Below are 17768 nucleotides of genomic sequence, written 5' to 3' on the forward strand. Positions count from 1 at the left end.
TCCATCTCTGCCACAATGGCGAAAAACAATCTGAGGATGGAGAGGATGCCCATGCGCACTGTAGTCCAGGGGAGGAGCCACCTATCTTGTGATACTTCGAAGACTCTTCCGGGACAACAATGTGCAATCATCCGGACCCAACACTAGGCGGCGATCTATGCACAGATATGAATGTCAGCAGCCCTACATGCAGATGCATACTGGTAAGTAGCATATTCGTTTTTTTATTTTATTTTAGCGCGCTTGCACAACTCCCGGGCTTGTTTTTTAAACTTTCACTTTTGCCGCCGCTACACTGCATTCTTCACTTTCGTCACTACCGTCTCTTTTCATACAAATTACTTTCACTTTTGCCGCCGCTACACTGCATTCCTCACTTTTGTCACTACCGTCTCTGTTTTCACACAGATTCTCTATCTATCTCTATCTCGTTTTCTTTCACCCTCTCTCTTCGTCTAACTCTATCAGGTTTCAAACTTTGTTCTCCCCCATAGTTTTTTTTCGTTCTGTTTTTCCTCTCTTCTTTGAGCGCCCTGCATGTGCTTGCACCCCTGCTGTGTATTTTCTACCCCCCTCCATTTCTGTCTAATTTCTTTCCCTGCTGCGTCCTTCTCTTTCTTTCTTCCACCCTTGGTTTTCCTTCCTCCACGCTTCCAGCGGCCTCCTTCGAACCTGATGCTCCTGAGTCACAAGTGCCCCCGGAAGTGACTCTTAGGTGCTCCCACAAGGTCATAGAACGAGTCTCTGCCGAGAAGGGGTCTCCGGTTTTGTCCCGGTACCACAATTCCCGCCAAAGGCACAGCCGGAGCTGCAGGCCAGGCCAGAGTTTTCCGCAAACCAATGGGGCAATACGCGCTGGGAGAAACCCCAGGTCTGGATTTCTCCCTCTCTGCATCTATTTCTGTCTTTCCCTCTCTCGCTGGCCCTCTCTCCATTTCTCACTCCTGTGCCTGCTCTCTCTGCCTTTCGTTTGTGTCTCTCTCTTTTGTGCTCCCCCCTCTCTCTCCCTGTATTTCTGTCTAAGCCTCTATTACCGTCTCTTTTCTGTGGCTACCTCTCTATTTCTGTGCATGTCTCTGCTTCTCTGTCTGTCTGCAATTTTTTTATTTTCTCTGCGTCTCTCCTTTCTTTCTTTGTCTGTTTCTCTCTTTCACTCTCCATTTGCCTGCTTATCTCTCTGTGTCTGGCTGCCTTTCTCTCTGCCTCTCTATTCAATCTGTCTCTCTATTTATTGTGTTTTCTGCCCCCCCCTTTGCTTTCTGACCCCCACTCTCTCCGGATACTATCTCTCTCTCTCTATATATATATATATACTTACACATCTATATACACACCTATATATACACATGTTGCTTTGGATAGAAGCACAGAAACAGCATTTTATTATTATCTTAAGAGGAGATATCCAATGTTGGGATTTTTCGGCACTCTGTTTTCTTGAAATAGGGGCTCTTTTAATAAATGCGCCAATGGTGTCATATGGATTTCAACAAAAAAATGTAACTCTTAATTCTCGTGACAATTGAGCAGTCCTTGTTTCCACCCTGTTTGAATTACGTTTAAATAAGTCGGATGTTTTTCCACGCAGCATCATTCAGGGGCGTTCAACAATGAGGGACATTGATGGGTTCTCATTCTGGACAAAAGTTTTCACTTAATTAATGCCATCACTTAATACCAGATTAATACCTAAATACAGCAGTCAGCTGTCCTCTTCAAAGTGTCTGCCGTTGCACTGCACTATGTGTAGCTTGTTGTATTAGTTAATGTTGGACCAAATTTGTTTTATCTAAGCCTGTAAAGTATGCGGCAGGTGGTGGAATGTATGGTAAGCAGGGTATATCTATGTCCACGTTGAATACGCCATGGCAGCACAATCTGTTTTTTTACCAGTTACCCTACATATATAATGCCCTTTTTTCCAGAATATATTCACCCAACTCATAAATTTCACCCATCTTATTTCTATTAACTGCAGATTTGTTTTCTTGCAAAGGTATTGAGTGGGAGCCACCAGTCTCTTACACTGGTTAGCACCCCTTCTCCTAACACAAATTAAAGGAGCATTTTGTTTCTGGGGGGCAGGCCCAACATTTTTCAGTGTCATCTCACAAGTTCTCAGCCGTAGTTTGTGCCTGTTGCTGGGAATTTGGATTTTGTGGCATTGGAGGAGCCACCAGGACCATGTTTGTTGGAACGCTGGGTGAGGCTGACGTTAAACGGGGGCGAACTCTGTGCTCATTGACTCACGGGACTGCGAGGACCAGCCTGCCTTGCGGTGTGCAATTAGCCGCAGCTGGTCCTCTTCCTGCCACACCCCCCTGCAGCTCTTAACGGCTCGCGGCCATAGTTTGTGACTGTTGCTGGGAATTTGAATTTCGTGACATTGGAGGAGCCACCAGGACCCTGTTTGTTGGAACGCTGGGTGAGGCTGATGTTAATCGGGGGCGAACTCTGTGCTCATTGACTGACGGGACTGCGAGGACCAGCCTGCCTTGCGGTGGGCAATCAGCCGCAGCTGGTCCTCTTCCCGCTCACATCTAATTGGTCTTCCTATTTCTTACCCCCTAACTCCGCGTCTCGTGGGACGCGCGCGGGTGAAGAGCGGGTGAAGCCCGGGCCAAGGACGGGCCCGTTTAAGCCCGTTTAAGCCCGTTCAAGCCCGTTCAAGATCGTTCAAGGGCGGGGCGGGCCACCCCCTTTACATCTCCGCATTGGGTGGCTCTTATTGTTTGCAGAGTGTACCCTCGTAATTGTAATATTGTTGTGATATAATTGTAAATGGCAGCTAAGGAAGCTAGTAGTAAGACGGCCAGTGTAAACCTAATAGGTTCCATGGACAAATTCATCACCAGGATGAATTCTGCCATTGACCAGAGTATTACAATCATGGAGAGGCGGATTTCTCTGGATCTGGCACTTTCCAGAACATCTTCAATGGGTCCAATAGCCATTGCCAGGACTCCGGCCAATCATTAGAGTCCTTCTAATCCTGATGTACTTCCCTCCCTGGAGTTTTTAATTTCTAACCCGCTGGTTTGTGATATTGACAATCTTTCTGAAGGGAACCAAACCACGGCCTCTGATTTGCTTTTGATAACCCCCCATGAACTATCAACAGAGCCTAGTCCCGTCAAGGAGCATAATACTAGACAACTTCGGGAAAGGCGTCAAGGGGCTATTCCAAAAACTAAACAGTGTCTGGTCACCACTAATGTTCAAAAGTTGGAGAAAGTTACCAAACACAAGGGAAAAGCTCCAATTGACAAAGGGCAGGCCCCCAAGACTACCAAGGCAATCGTACACACTCCTAACGTAATCATGACCCCTGTGAGATTGTCCCCGGAGACTAACGGGTCAGAAAGTGGGGTACTTAACGGGTTGGATGTGGAGGACCCCTTCATTAACAAGATAGGAGATCTATTCAGACTTCTTCTCCGCCCAGTTCTTGAGATTGAGGAAAAATTAGATAGGATTGGTACTGTGTCCTCTGGTAAGGCTGATTCACGGAAAAAGGCGAAAGAATCTAGGGCTGAGGTCCCTTCTTCTAATCCTTCGGGAGTGGGAGCTGTTAATGATCCTATAATCCCGCCACCCAAGTCCTCGGACATACTGGTTACAGCTGCTTCCTCTCCTAATTTACAGGCAAAGTTTCCAGGTGCAACACAGAGTAAAACGTCTCGAACAAACGTGGGTGATGGGTCCCCGAAGGAACTATCTGCCAGTGAAGGAATTATTATCGATCTTCCTCCAGAAGTAAGTCCTTATCTGGTAGTTCTAGCAGGAATACCAGTTTTGGAATAAGTTGACCATGAATCATATGCATCTTTACGGAACAAGGTTGTGGCCTGGCTTAATAAATTTAGACCGCTACCTATGCATATTGTGAGTAGAATATTGATGGTCAAAAGGGTCTCATGGGTGGGACACTCAGACAAGGACATTAGGGGAGACTGTATCTTAATCAGCTTTGACGATCCCAGGACAGTAGGACACATTTGCAACTGGAAAAGTCATGGTCTAGGAACTTCCATTCTAGCACTCCCACTGTCCTATCTTTATCCCTCCGGTTTTCCTCCTCCCACAGATGACGGTTGGACTTTAATACAACGGAGAGTTGGGAGATTTAACCTTGGGGGTAAATGGAATTGCGGAGGTTGGTTAGGCCCCCAGTTTGTTCCATCTTTTATCCCCTGCCAAAACCGGTACAGCGGACTGGAAGCTGTTGACTGGCTTCCGGTACAGGTAGGGGTTTTTCCTGTTTCAATTGTCCCCTCTAGAACCATCGATAATAGTCCTCTCAGGTTACCAGAACTTTATGATACTCCATTTCCAACCTTGGCCACTCTAACACATGGGAGTAATAAGGATAATGTCCAAAGTTTAGATCACCCTTTGGGCCCGATGACTTCTCTGGACTCCACTGTTCTGGTAGGAAATGGTAATGACGGGCTCACTGAGCCTATACAGTGCCTGTATTGGCTTGTCGTCTGATTCCAACTGTGGGTAGTGACAAAGGTTCTGTCCAGGGGTTAGACTCGCTACACGTTGATGCTGTTCCCATCAATGGTTATAATGGTAACCTTAACATTATTTCATGGAACGTAGCGGGCTTGCGCAAAAAAGTACTACTTCCTGATTGGAATAACCTTAATGATAAATATGACCTGTGCATTTTCCAGGAAACTTGGTGCATTGAGCCAATGTATAAGTCTGGCTATTCTTCCTTTTATGTTCCAGCTATCTCTTCTGGGCGGGGTCGCCCGTCGGGGGGGACCGTTAATTTGGGTCAAAATTGCGCTAAATTGTAAAATTACCCACCACCAAAGTACATCAATGGACCTGATGAGGCTAACGATTAGGGATCCTCAGGCTACAGTGACCCTGGAGCTTTTTAATATTTATGCCAGAGGTCTGCAAGGGGGGGCTAAATCTCCGACTATTTCTGCGTTAGCAGACTCACTCCTAAGTTGCCCCACTGACTCCCTGTCCCTAATTGCCGGCGATTTTAACTGTACTTTGGAACCACTGGCTGTGGATGGTGCTGGAGGATTTCATGATGAGGATGCTAGATGGGGCATACCGCAACTGACGATCGCGCCAATTAAAAAATGGACACCGATTGTCATTCAAATGAATGCCCTAATAATGGAGCATGCCCTAGTAGCTGTTTACGGGCGCACGCCATCTGATTTCTCGGGAGCCCACACTTACAATAGGGTTTCCTGCCCTAGCAGACTAGATTACATCTTGGTTGACAAGAGGCTATGGAAATATGTGAGTGACATGACTGTCATCCCATCTATCCATAGCGACCATAACCCCTTGTCCCTTTGTATGCAGAGTCAGTTGTTTAATGGGAAGCCTCAGTCTAGAAGCAGACCGAGGATGCTGACTAGGGAAATAATTCCTTCCAATTGTAGAAGATTCATCAAATGGCAAAAATTCATCTTAGATGAATAAAAAACCAGCGCCCTTGGGGAGATTGTAAGAGACCAGACAGAGAAGCTCTTTGCAACAACGAATCGGAACCCTGTCAGGCTGATGTGATTTATGCTGAAACAATTGATATGATGGACGCTCTTCTCCTTGATACTCGGGCCACAAGCCAACCCAGGAGCAGGAAATCTGCAGCCAAGTGGTATAATCAGGACTGTAGGGGGGCAAAATCCAAATTGATATCTGCCATTAAAACTCGCGATGCTGCTGAGGTTCGCTTAGCCCGATCCCAGTATAGGCGAGCACTACTGGTGGCAAAGAGGGCTTGGTTATGACTCCCATTGGGAGGAGCTGAAGTTGGCTAGTCAGTCTAAAAATGGTGAGCGGTTTTGGGCTTTGGTCAGAAGCTCAAACGGTGGCGACACAGAACCAATACCCAATCATATTACTGATGGGGAATGGTTTGACCACTTCAGGAGTCTGTATGAAGGGGTAGGGGTAATAGATAATAGTGGGCCCCTTGGACACGATACATCACCCATGATAAACACTTTGTCCTTCATCGATCCTGTAGGGCAAAAAGAGGTCGAGGCAGCCATTAACAAAATTGTATCTGGGAAGGCACCGGGCCAGGATGGCATCCCAGGCGATCTATTCCGTGCCAATATCGAGCAATGGGCTAAGTTCTTCTCCCTTTTGATTAATGCCCTTCTTCAGGGGTCTCCGGTTCCGAGCTCTTGGAAAGGGGCCGAGGTGATCCCAATTTATAAGAAGGGACCAAGGGGAGACCTTGCCAACTATCGTCCAATCGGCCTCATTGATGCTGGCCAGAAGGTGGTTGGCAGGGTCCTTCTGGAGAGGATCCTTTCATGGGCGGAGGAGAACAACATCATCTCCCAATTCCAGGCAGGTTTTAGGGTGTGCACAAGCACTGTTGACCAGGCATTTAGGCTGGTTTTGTTGCACTGGAAGATAGTAACCATTGGCAAGGGCGGTCTGTATTTGACCTTTATTGACTTAAAGACCGTTTTTGACCTGGTTCCCAGAGAGCGCCTGTGGACGGTTTTCCGGGAGATGGGGTTTCCCTTGCCCATTCTGAATTTGTTGGCCCGTATGCATGATGGAAATTATGCATGCATCCGGTGGGGTACACAGGAGCAGAAAACCGACAAAATCCTGGTAAATAGAGGTGTCCGCCAAGGATGCGTCCTGGCGCAGACACTCTTTTCGTTGTTTGTTAATGGGGTTGTCTCATTTTTCTGATATTGATGCTGATGCCCCTACCCTGGCTGGTGTCAAAGTCCCTGCCATGCTCTTTGCGGACGATACGCTATTGGTATCTAAAACACCAATGGGGCTCCAGAAGCTTTTAGATCGCTTTTGTACATTTTGTAACTTAAGGGGCTTGGTAATTAATACAACTAAAACCAAGCTCCTTTATTTTAACTCTAGCAGGAAAGCCAACTGTACGCTTACACTTGCCGAGGTGCCCCTAGAGCGTGTTAAAACATTTGACTATCTAGGGATAAGGATATCTGATCAATTGAAATGGCACCCACACATTGAGAAAATGGCCTTGAATCACAAGCGTGTTCTGGGAGTCATTGGGAGGGAACATAGAGCCTCAATATCCTGAGCCATAGCACCTGCACTGGAGATTTATGCTGCAAAAGCAGTAGGTAGTGCATTGTATGGAGCTGAGCTCTGGGGTTTCAACAACGTTGATCCCCTTGTTACGGCTGAAAATACGTTTTTTAGAGAGCTTGTTTCATTACCTAGGGGTACTCCAAGCAAACCACTCCAGTGCGACATGGGACGCCGATCAATTAAAGATCTTATTATCTTGCGCCCGCTTCTCTATTGGGCCTGTTTGTGGCATACACCTGAGCTATCTAGCTATGCAGATGGCCTTAGAGAAGTCATGAATATGCAGGGATCCCATAAAATTGTTTGGCTTACTAGGGTAAAGAAGTTTTTACTGGCTATTGGTTTTAATATTGCATGGGAGTCAGGTGTATCAGTGTCAAAACTGGAAATTAAGAGAGCATATTGGTTATGGGTTGATGCCCAAGATTCTAGAGATACGAACCTGGGCAGGTTGACAGATGAGTTCCGTCTACACAAGACAGTACATTGTCTTGAACCCTACCTGGATTTCATTAGGAAACCCAGAGATAGGGCACTTTAAATATAGTTCAGACTGGGAACTCTTCCGGTTCGTGAACGCACCTGTAAGTGGAAACCACCCAACCAAACACCTGTTGATTGCCCGTTTTGTACCGATGCACCTGAACTATCCCACACTTTTTCTTTGTATGTCGCGCTTATAATAAACCTAGGTCGAAATGGTTAAAACCTGTTTGCCGCCAGCTTGAGACCAAGAATCATTCTTCTGCCCTCAGAATTTTGCAGACAGATCCTAACACCACCCTAGCTTGTGGGGTGGCCAAATTCCTTAGTTGGGCGTGGGTGATCAGACTGAAAGACTTAAGATAATTTTACAAGGCGACTACTTTTTAACTGTGTCCAAAGCTGTAATTGGTTTAATGATCTTTTACTGTTGTACTCCTGTTTAAGTGTTTATCTAATGTCTTTTAAAAATGAATTGTATTTTTAACTGCCAATGTGCCTTTTAAGATATTTCATATCGAAATAAAGCTTTGTACTACTACTACAAGTTTAGTTTGAACAGAGTAGTCAAATTTCGCCTGACTTTTTTTTATAAACTCCTGTCCGAGTGCATTCTGGGATATTGTATTCAGCTTTTCTTCTGTACAAGCAGGCCTGCCCTGGTCGAAGGCACTGAAGGCTGCTCTGTTGTTGTGCCATCCGAGATTAATGTATTATTAATAGTAATAATGCAGATTTATAAAACGTAAAACGCATTGCTGCCCATAGGTGTCATGGCTGTGTAATTAATAAGGCGGAGAGAGACTGTGCCCCATCTAATTTACACCCAAAAATGGGGTGACCAGACGTCTCGGATTTGCCCGGACAGTCCCGGTTTTTCCCAGCTGTCCGGGCAGATTTTGGCAATTTTATCTACTGTCCCAGTTTTAGAAGGGGTTGACTGAAAACAGTGAGAGGCATTTTGGGTGTTCAAAAGCTTTGCTAGTTAGCAACTGTTATAAGTAAGAAATGTAATTAATAGTTATGATTTTAATTGTATAACTTACATTGTATTTACTTTCTTAATGCATCTTCTGTGATCCTATGTTGATGACAGCTGTCATTCTGCGCCATTCCGTGGATGAAAAAATGTAGTCCTTCTTCTATTTCCCCAAATTTCCCTGTTTTTGGTTCTCAAGATCTGGTCACCCTAACCAAAAAGCCAGGTTTTCGGCATATTCCTAAACGAGGCTTTATACTCCAAAAGCCGCTAGGCTGAAGGAATATCCTTGCACTCCTTGGAAGGAGAAGGAACATCCACCTCTCCTTGCTCAACTACCATTGGCAATGCAATAGGTCTCACATTTACGTGAGTTTGAGCCATTGGCATGGTAAATGAGCATGCCTTTTATTTATGTTTTGGTTTTTAAAACATAAATAAAAGGCCTTGTCATTTACTATGCTAATAGCGAAAACTCTCATGCGACCTATTGCATTGCAAATTCTTGTTATGTGTTGAGATTCAAAACTATGACCTTCGGATGACCGAGATGTCAGCATCGAACGTTCAAATCACAGAGCCAACTTGCTGACTACAATGTTGGCAAAAATCTTGTCACAGCATGCGTCTTAAATTATTTTATGTCCATTAAATCCTCGCCTTTTTAAGTAGCGTAGATTTGAAAATTATCCTTTTAAAAATGTAATGCTCTAGACGCGGGAGAAATGTGTGCTTTTCAGTGACAAACTTTTCCAGTGGCAACTGGTGTGCTCTTGTTCATTTGAATAATAATGTGGCTTTTGTCAAACGTTGAGGCATCTGTACACAGGTTTGAATTATCATTCAACAGTGGGATGCACTGACCAAATTGTTTTTTTATATCGATGAACGAGAACGAACTGTAATTGGGTGATGTTTGTAAAATAATTTTCTATGATAAAATGTACTGTGCTCCTTTTCACAATCAATCCAGATGAAGCATTGATTACATTGATTAAATCATTTCTTTTTTGTGTTTCCTCTACCAGAATGGGTCGCGTGCGTCCGGACCAACTTCCTGGTTCTGTGCTACCTCCATGACGTGAAGAACGTGCTGCAGCTGCACGACCTTTCCACCGGAGCACACTTGAAGACTTTCCCTCTGGACGTGGGGAGCATTGTGGGGTACAGCGGTCAGAAGAAGGACTCTGAAATCTTTTATCAGTTCACATCATTTTTATCTCCAGGTGAGTCTTTTGACGCTTATGCGTTCATATGTTCGTAAATGTTATTGAAAACCCCTGTTTTGGCTGCTGGTGCCTTCTTGTCCTTATACTGGTGCTCTCTCTCCTCCCTGTTCTCTTAGCGCCTTGACACCCTTGGGCAGGGCTTTAAGTGGGCCGGGTCTCAAGGGGTATGAGCACCGGCAGTTTTTTAAGAGGCCCTCGAAACGGGTCTCTATCGGGCTCTGTTTTGAGCCCTGGCACAGGCGGTCCGGTTCTTTTCCGGACTGCAGTGACAGCAGTTTGCTGTCACTGCAGTCCGGTAAAAAGTGCCAGGGCGCAAAACAACCTGAGAGAGACCCGTTTCGAGACAGCAAGCACATCAATGTACGCTGCTCATTTCTCACTAGCAGAGAAGTTACGGCATGACGTCATGCCAGGTGAGCTTTGTGGGGGAAGAGAAATCCTTTAAAGATTCATTTTCTTTCTGGATTTCCCTTCTCTTTCTGAAATGCAAGAGCAGCAATATTGTGGTAGTGTCACGAGGGCTTTAATTGGAAGCTTTTTAAATATTATATGTAACAAGCCATAGTTGCAGCTTTTTTATCTTATGCAACTAATAACAATTGACAAAGCCAATAGTCCTGACTTGTTGTAGGTACGATGTTACTTGCTGTATCACATATATGGATGCAATGAAAGAAAAAGAAAAATACAAGTCGGGCAGCACACTATGCTAAACACAGATTTTTAGCGTTAAGTGTTTAAAGTCATGCCCCTAATTACACTGGCCATGCCCCTTTGAGAGACCCCCCAGTTTATTCATCCCACTTAAAGCCCTGCCCTTGGGTATAAGTGCACTTTATAAATATTATCCTATCCTATCCTATACTGGTGACTTAATAAGTGACAGTGGTAATATTTCATGTTGAGTAGCTGGCAGGTTTCTATATAATATAGAAATATGTATTACGTAGACTACAGGGCTAAAGATATGCCACGTTATGAGTCCCTTTTCTGTTTTTGCAACAATCATAAAGCTCTTTGGAATACTTTGTGCCGTTTTTCTTTCCCACCAGCCTGAAATATGAGTTTGGAATAGTTTTCCCCTTAGTACCTTATTATATATTAATACAATTTTACATCAGTATAGTTCTCAGAAAACCGTAAGAATTCCTCTTTTGTTCAGTACAATTGTGCTTAGAAAAGCTTAGCAATTATAAACGTACAGAGAAAAAAAATCATCATATATATTTGCTATTGTTCATAGAAGAGCTGCTCAGTATTAAAGACGCGGAGACCAATTCTGCATGCATTCTCCAGTGTGTGTAGAAAAGCTCCTCAAAATATACACATGCTTACAAATACCCTGCATAAAGTTGCCATTGTGCATAGGCAAGCTCAGTAAGAGGTAAACCTGCAGCGAAAAACATGGCATACATTTTGCAACTTTGTTGGCTTTGAATAGAATGAAAAATATATTGCTGTGTGGAGAAAAGCTTTTCACAGGTTTTTCCAGAACTTCTTTAATTTACTCAACTATTTATACTATATTATTTTACCCATGTTGCCTTTTTTGTAATTCTGTGTCTTGTTAAATCAGTATTGTAGTTTAATATTTTGATACCACAACGCTGGGTGGTTTTCTGGCATGTGCTCTCATTATTAAATATACACATTGCAAGTGCAAAGCTGAAGGTAAACTGGGAATCTTTGCAATCATCCCAAAGGGCAAAACAATGGAAACGTTGCAAAACTGGGCTGGAGGAAACAAACGTTTGTGCAAAACCATCCCAGTGTTTAATTTGAGCCGGTGTGGTCCACCAGTACTCATTTTTGAGAACCAGCACTTTATTTCTTCATCAGACATTTGCTGAGAGCAATAAGGGGATAAATGCACGAATTTGTTAGTCAAAAGGGGGAATCCCTGGAGTCTACTAATAAACCGATGACTACTAGCCTTTCTTATTGGGGAAGAAGGTCACACAGTACAATATGAATTAAGAAATACAAAAACGGGTTTCCACAAAGAAATAGAATCGTTAACAATCTATTTTTATTAAAATACCAATAAATCAAGCAATAAAAAGCAAAAGCAAATTCATACAGTTTTTGCAATACAGTTTAAAATCCAAGGAAAAATACCTTGGAGGGATAAAAATTAATTAGAAACAGTGTTATACAGACATAATAATGTTATACAAACACAACAATAAAATACACGATAAGTAGAGACATATCAAAACATATTGACAATGGATAGACGACAAACTAAACTACATATAGTCACAAAAACCCCTTGTATCAATGTGGCTCCCAGATATCTCTGCCACTGAATGTACCCAGATCCAATGGCCTGAACCACTTCAACTACTGTAAAACTTTAGTGGAAAAGTTGGGTATCCATCTAAAGTTTTACCCGGCCCTGACTGGATTCTTTTAAACAAAAAACAATGCGTCGACGCGTTTCGGTGCTGTACAATTGATTCTGTGGCACCTTCCTCAGGACTGCTCTTGCTGGGGTTTCAAGGAACGGATGGTTACACCATATCTGTAGGTATATGGGGAGAAATGTACGGAGTCAATTGTCGTATATGGTACCAGTATCTCTTTCTCTTGGATCAGTATGTATTGGCTTCTCTTATCTTAGATGCCTGTTACTGCTTTACTCACTATGGATTAAATCCTAGTATTGCCTGACAGTTCCTATCTTCTGGTTATTAGATGGTTACTCAACGGATGCACATTCAGTTACTCGTAGTATATTAAACAAGTACATCAGATAACTCAATTTTGTTTGCATTATACATTGCTTTTACTACAAGACCCTACCACATTTACAGTGAAATTATTAGGCAGCTAGCATGACATTCCCTCCGAGTCGTTTTCAATGTGGAAAACCTGTTTATCTTTACTTTAGACTAAGGAGGGATTCTACTGCAAAGGTTCTGTAAAAAGTAAATAAAGTGTAGTCTCACCCCCAAATAATGTAGGGGACGTTCCAGAATAGGATCTGCTTTGTATCACCCTTGGATTCTGCAAGCTTTACTGTGGATATGTCCTGTCAAATAATATCCTACTATTAAAGATAGGTTTTCTTACATTTTATCAACTATACGGATCTATACGTTATCATAGTTACCTCTCTCCTAACCTAGGAGCTCCTCTTAAGGAAATGTGGGCTGGGGAGTGACTTACCCGGATTACGCCGTGATCGCGCTTCTGCCTCGTTCCCTCACTCGTTCTAGTGTGTGTTTGTGGTGCCTGTATTTATATGTGTTCATGATTGTCAAAGTGCTCACACCTGGCTAAGCGCGCGATGGGTAGGCGCTTCAATCTGCGGAGCTTTCGTGGGCGCCATCTTTAAGTGGTGATGTAAAGCGGGATTTATAGCGTACAGCCTCCTAACGTATTGTTTATACACCCGCACAAAGCCCGTCATGTGCGGTCATTTAATTTTCGGACGCTGTGAGGTTGCGCGCGGGGAGTGTTAATTTAGTATGCGAAATCAGGCCGCCCTGACATCCAAGTTAGTTGTGAGCGCCATATTGGAATGGTGATTTGAGGACCAGGTTAGATAGCTCTCGAGATGTTGCTCGGTGCGAATGAACTATGCGATACCCGAATTTGTGACCTATTTAGCGGTTTCAAGGGTACAGGTCTAAGAATAACTGTGCCATTTAACCAAGACGGGCCGCCCTGATGTACAAACCAACTATGGGCGCCATATTGGAATGGTGATTTTGATGCAAGTTTAAAACGCTTTTGGACTAATTCTTGGTGCGATTGAACTGTAAGCTACCTGTAGATAATACCTATATCATGGTTCACGCGTACTAGTGTGCATGTATAAGAAATGGAAGAAGCACCAGCTGGTATCATCTGTATCAACATTCTTCGTTAGCAGAGCTATAATTTTTTTTGCAGTGATTGAGTTTTTTAGGTCTAGGGCTGACAGCCTACAGCGTAGTTCATATACTTCGAATAGTTGATAGGTTATGTCATTACAAGTTAAGCTGCCTAGATAAGAGCCTCCCACTCTTCCCTGGAATTTAATCCTTTCCTGATGGTGTTGAACTTTACCATATACCATTGTTCTTGTAGTTTGCGTCTCATTGTGCTGTCGCCTGATCTAGTAAGTTCCCTTACTCTTTCTAGAATAACCCAAAAGGGGTTTCGTATTCCCTATTCTGTCCGCAGGTTTTATTGTTATACTGCTGTCATTGGACAGGGATTTGATGTTCTGTGCAGAGAAGATGCAGAGTATGTGGGACAGAATAGGGAATACGAAACCCCTTTTTTAGACCAGCGCCCACAGAAAAGCAGAGGGAACTTTCGGGGCAGAGGGAGAGACCAATACCCGAGGAGACCAGCCCCCAGAGAGCAGGATCAGGAGTACCAACAAACCCCGGCCCCTCAGGAGTACAAAAGAACCAGGAACAAAGTTTATTGGCATTAGAAAGGACACCAATCATAAACCTTTCCAATAGAACACTAACACACACAGAAAAGCAAGTGTTAGGGATGGGTTTTAATTTTGTTCCCACGACAGGCATTAACAAATTCCAACTGGAGAAGGACTTAAGAGCCTTTTTTCGCAAAATCCGTCTGCGCCGGTTCTTCGAGAATAGACCTATCAGAGAACAACCCCAAGATTCGGGTCTGAGAACCAAGTCGACCTTCACCCCCAGTCTAGGCATGGTCGATAAAAACTTAGAGATCTTCGAATCAATTGTAAAAATGGAGATAGGTCTTCTACTAGAGAAGAAGCACTTCCAAGAGCATAACATCACCAAGGATCAGAGAGAGGCCATCAAATCCCTGTCCAATGACAGCAGTATAACAATAAAACCTGCGGACAAAGGGGGAGGAGTAGTAGTATTTGATACATACGACTATGACCAGAGAGCACTCACCCTTCTAACTAACGAATTGCACTACTCGAGAGTTTCGCAATCGAGACTAAACAAACTAAAAAAAGACGTAGAAACACTACTCCTCAAAGCTCTAGAGGAGAGTAAAATCACGGAAGAAGAGTGGAAATTTCTCAATAATACTAACCCAAAAACCCCTGCGTTTTACGGACTACCAAAAGTCCACAAAAGACTCAATGATCCCCCTCTTAGACCAATAGTGGCATCCATTGACTCTTTGCTGGAACCTTTGAGTCAGTATGCGGATAGATTTCTTAAGCCACTAGTAGCTGAGCAAAAATCATACATCCGAGATACTGCGGATATGATAGCCAAAGTAGAAGGGATCCCATTCAATGAGGATAAGGAATTGATGGTGACTCTCGATGTAGAGTCACTCTACACAAATATACCGCAAAAAGACACCATTGTGGCAGTCAGGAACCTCCTGGAAGAGACAGACATAAGAGGGGGCAATAAAGAGTTCATTGTCCAATGTGTGTCGATGGTTCTTCTCAATAATATTTTCCTGTTCAAAAAAGACCTCTATATCCAAAAGAAGGGGACCAGCATGGGCGCAACATGTGCGCCCATCTTAGCCTGCATATATGTGAGCCTATTTGAGAACAGGCACATATACAATGAAGTGAGCCCATTTTTCGAAAATATTCGAAATTGGGCTTGCTTCATTCATGATATATTCTTTATATGGCTAGGAACCGAAGAGCTATTGGAAGAATTTCTCATCTGGCTCAATCTAGGGGATCCTAACCTCAGATTCACAGCAGCACACAGCAGGTCCAAGGTCAACTTCCTGGACAACTGCATTAAGAGCCAAGACCAACAATTGAAAGTAGAACTGTACAAGAAGGAGTCTGACCGGAACACAATTTTACACTACTCTAGCTACCATCCAAAGAGCCAGAAAGACTCGATACCATTCGGTGAGTTCCTACGGCTCAGAAGAAATTGTACGGATCTAGCAGATTTCCACAAACATGCTCAAGACATGAAAAAGAAATTCAAGGACCGAGGTTATCCTAAAAAACTGATCAATCATTCGCTCAAAAGAGCACAATGCTACAACAGGGACTGTCTGATTAAAAAAAAAAACAATAAGAAGACACAGGACCAAATAGTGATGGTGAGCCAACACTCAGTCATAGCTAACCAAGTTAAGAATATCATCAATCACAATTGGAAAATCCTAAACAATGGTCCAGATGTAATTCCCTTTGAGCGTCCCTTGTTTGCATACAGGAAAAACAAGAATCTGAGGTCCAATCTTGTACACACATATAGGGAGGACAGGATAGAGACCCAAACCACCTTGAGTGGACATAAGGCAGTTGGGAACAACAAGTGCGGAAACTGCTGCATATGTGAGCTGTGTATAGTAACTAAGACAGTGGTACACAATGGAACCACACACACAATCACCACCCTTAACAACTGCAGAACAAAGAATGCTATATATATGATCCTGTGTCCGTGCGACCAGGCATATATAGGTGAAACTGGCAGAGAAGTTAGGCTCAGGATAGGGGAACATAAATCCGCTATAAAGAATAACAAAGAAAATGCCCCCTAGTGTCTCATTGGAAGGAAAATGGACACACAGCAAAAGACCTCAGATGGGTTATTCTAGAAAGAGTAAGGGAACTTACTAGATCAGGCGACAGCACAATGAGACGCAAACTACAAGAACAATGGTATATGGTAAAGTTCAACACCATCAGGAAAGGATTAAATTCCAGGGAAGAGTGGGAGGCTCTTATCTAGGCAGCTTAACTTGTAATGACATAACCTATCAACTATTCGAAGTATATGAACTACGCTGTAGGCTTTCAGCCCTAGACCTAAAAAACTCAATCACTGCAAAAAAAATTATAGCTCTGCTAACGAAGAATGTTGATACAGATGATACCAGCTGGTGCTTCTTCCATTTCTTATACATGCACACTAGTACGCGTGAACCATGATATAGGTATTATCTACAGGTAGCTTACAGTTCAATCGCACCAAGAATTAGTCCAAAAGCGTTTTAAACTTGCATCAAAATCACCATTCCAATATGGCGCCCATAGTTGGTTTGTACAACAGGGCGGCCCGTCTTGGTTAAATGGCACAGTTATTCTTAGACCTGTACCCTTGAAACCGCTAATTAGGTCACAAATTCGGGTATCGCATAGTTCATTCGCACCGAGCAACATCTCGAGAGCGATCTAACCTGGTCCTCAAATCACCATTCCAATATGGCGCCCACAACTAACTTGGATGTCAGGGCGGCCTGATTTCGCATACTAAATTAACACTCCCCGCGCGCAGCCTCACAGCGTCCGAAAATTAAATGACCGCACATGACGGGCTTTGTGCGGGTGTATAAATAATACATTAGGAGGCTATACGCTATAAATCCGCTTTACATCACCACTTAAAGATGGCGCCCACGAAAGCTCCGCATATTGAAGCGCCTACCCATCGCGCGCTTAGCCAGGTGTGAGCACTTTGACAATCATGAACACATATAAATACAGGCACCACAAACACACACTAGAACGAGTGAGGGAACGAGGCAGAAGCGCGATCACGGCGTAATCCGGGTAAGTCACTCCCCAGCCCACATTTCCTTAAGAGGGGGATCCATCCCTAGGGGTGTTACCTAGATGTTAGTTTAAACTACAGAAGTAAAGGGTCTTAGTTGGAACTAGGAATGTGAACTCTCCAACACCCTAACTCCCTTACTGCTAAACGCTATATGGGAGGGAGGAGACTCATCACTCACCCCTGAACTTGTGTGGGGGAACTAGAACCAAGATGTAAACCCCTACTGAAACATGTGGGTAGTGTTATAATAATAAGCAGCCAAACACCCCATCAAAACCTGTCAGATTTTTTCTGACAATAGTAGTAACATACAGAAATGTAAGCACTTCACAAGGTTATTGGGCCAACTAATAAGGGTGGTTAACGGCAGCAAACGTAGGAGAGTAGCATAAGAGAAGTGGAGGGAGTGCCCTTTTTACAATAACAAGCCTAGCAGTAAAAAACCGTGAAATACCTGGAGTGTAAGTAGTAACGACTGCTTCGTATTTGTCTTTGACT

The 17768-nt window shown here is 43.6% G+C and overlaps 1 protein-coding gene across 1 annotated transcript in view; it reads left to right on the plus strand.

The window, feature by feature from the left end:
* The window catches only part of PREP (prolyl endopeptidase), a 721276-nt gene that overhangs the window by 471853 nt on the left and 231655 nt on the right, over positions 1 to 17768 (plus strand). The window contains exon 9 of the mRNA XM_086926706.1: positions 9577 to 9774. Coding sequence (XP_086782832.1) covers positions 9577 to 9774 — 198 coding nt within the window. The remainder of the gene's footprint in view (positions 1 to 9576; positions 9775 to 17768) is intronic.

The sequence above is a fragment of the Lissotriton vulgaris genome, chromosome 6 (genome assembly GCF_964263255.1).
Source record: "Lissotriton vulgaris chromosome 6, aLisVul1.2, whole genome shotgun sequence".
In the NCBI taxonomy this organism is placed as follows: Eukaryota; Metazoa; Chordata; class Amphibia; order Caudata; family Salamandridae; genus Lissotriton; species Lissotriton vulgaris.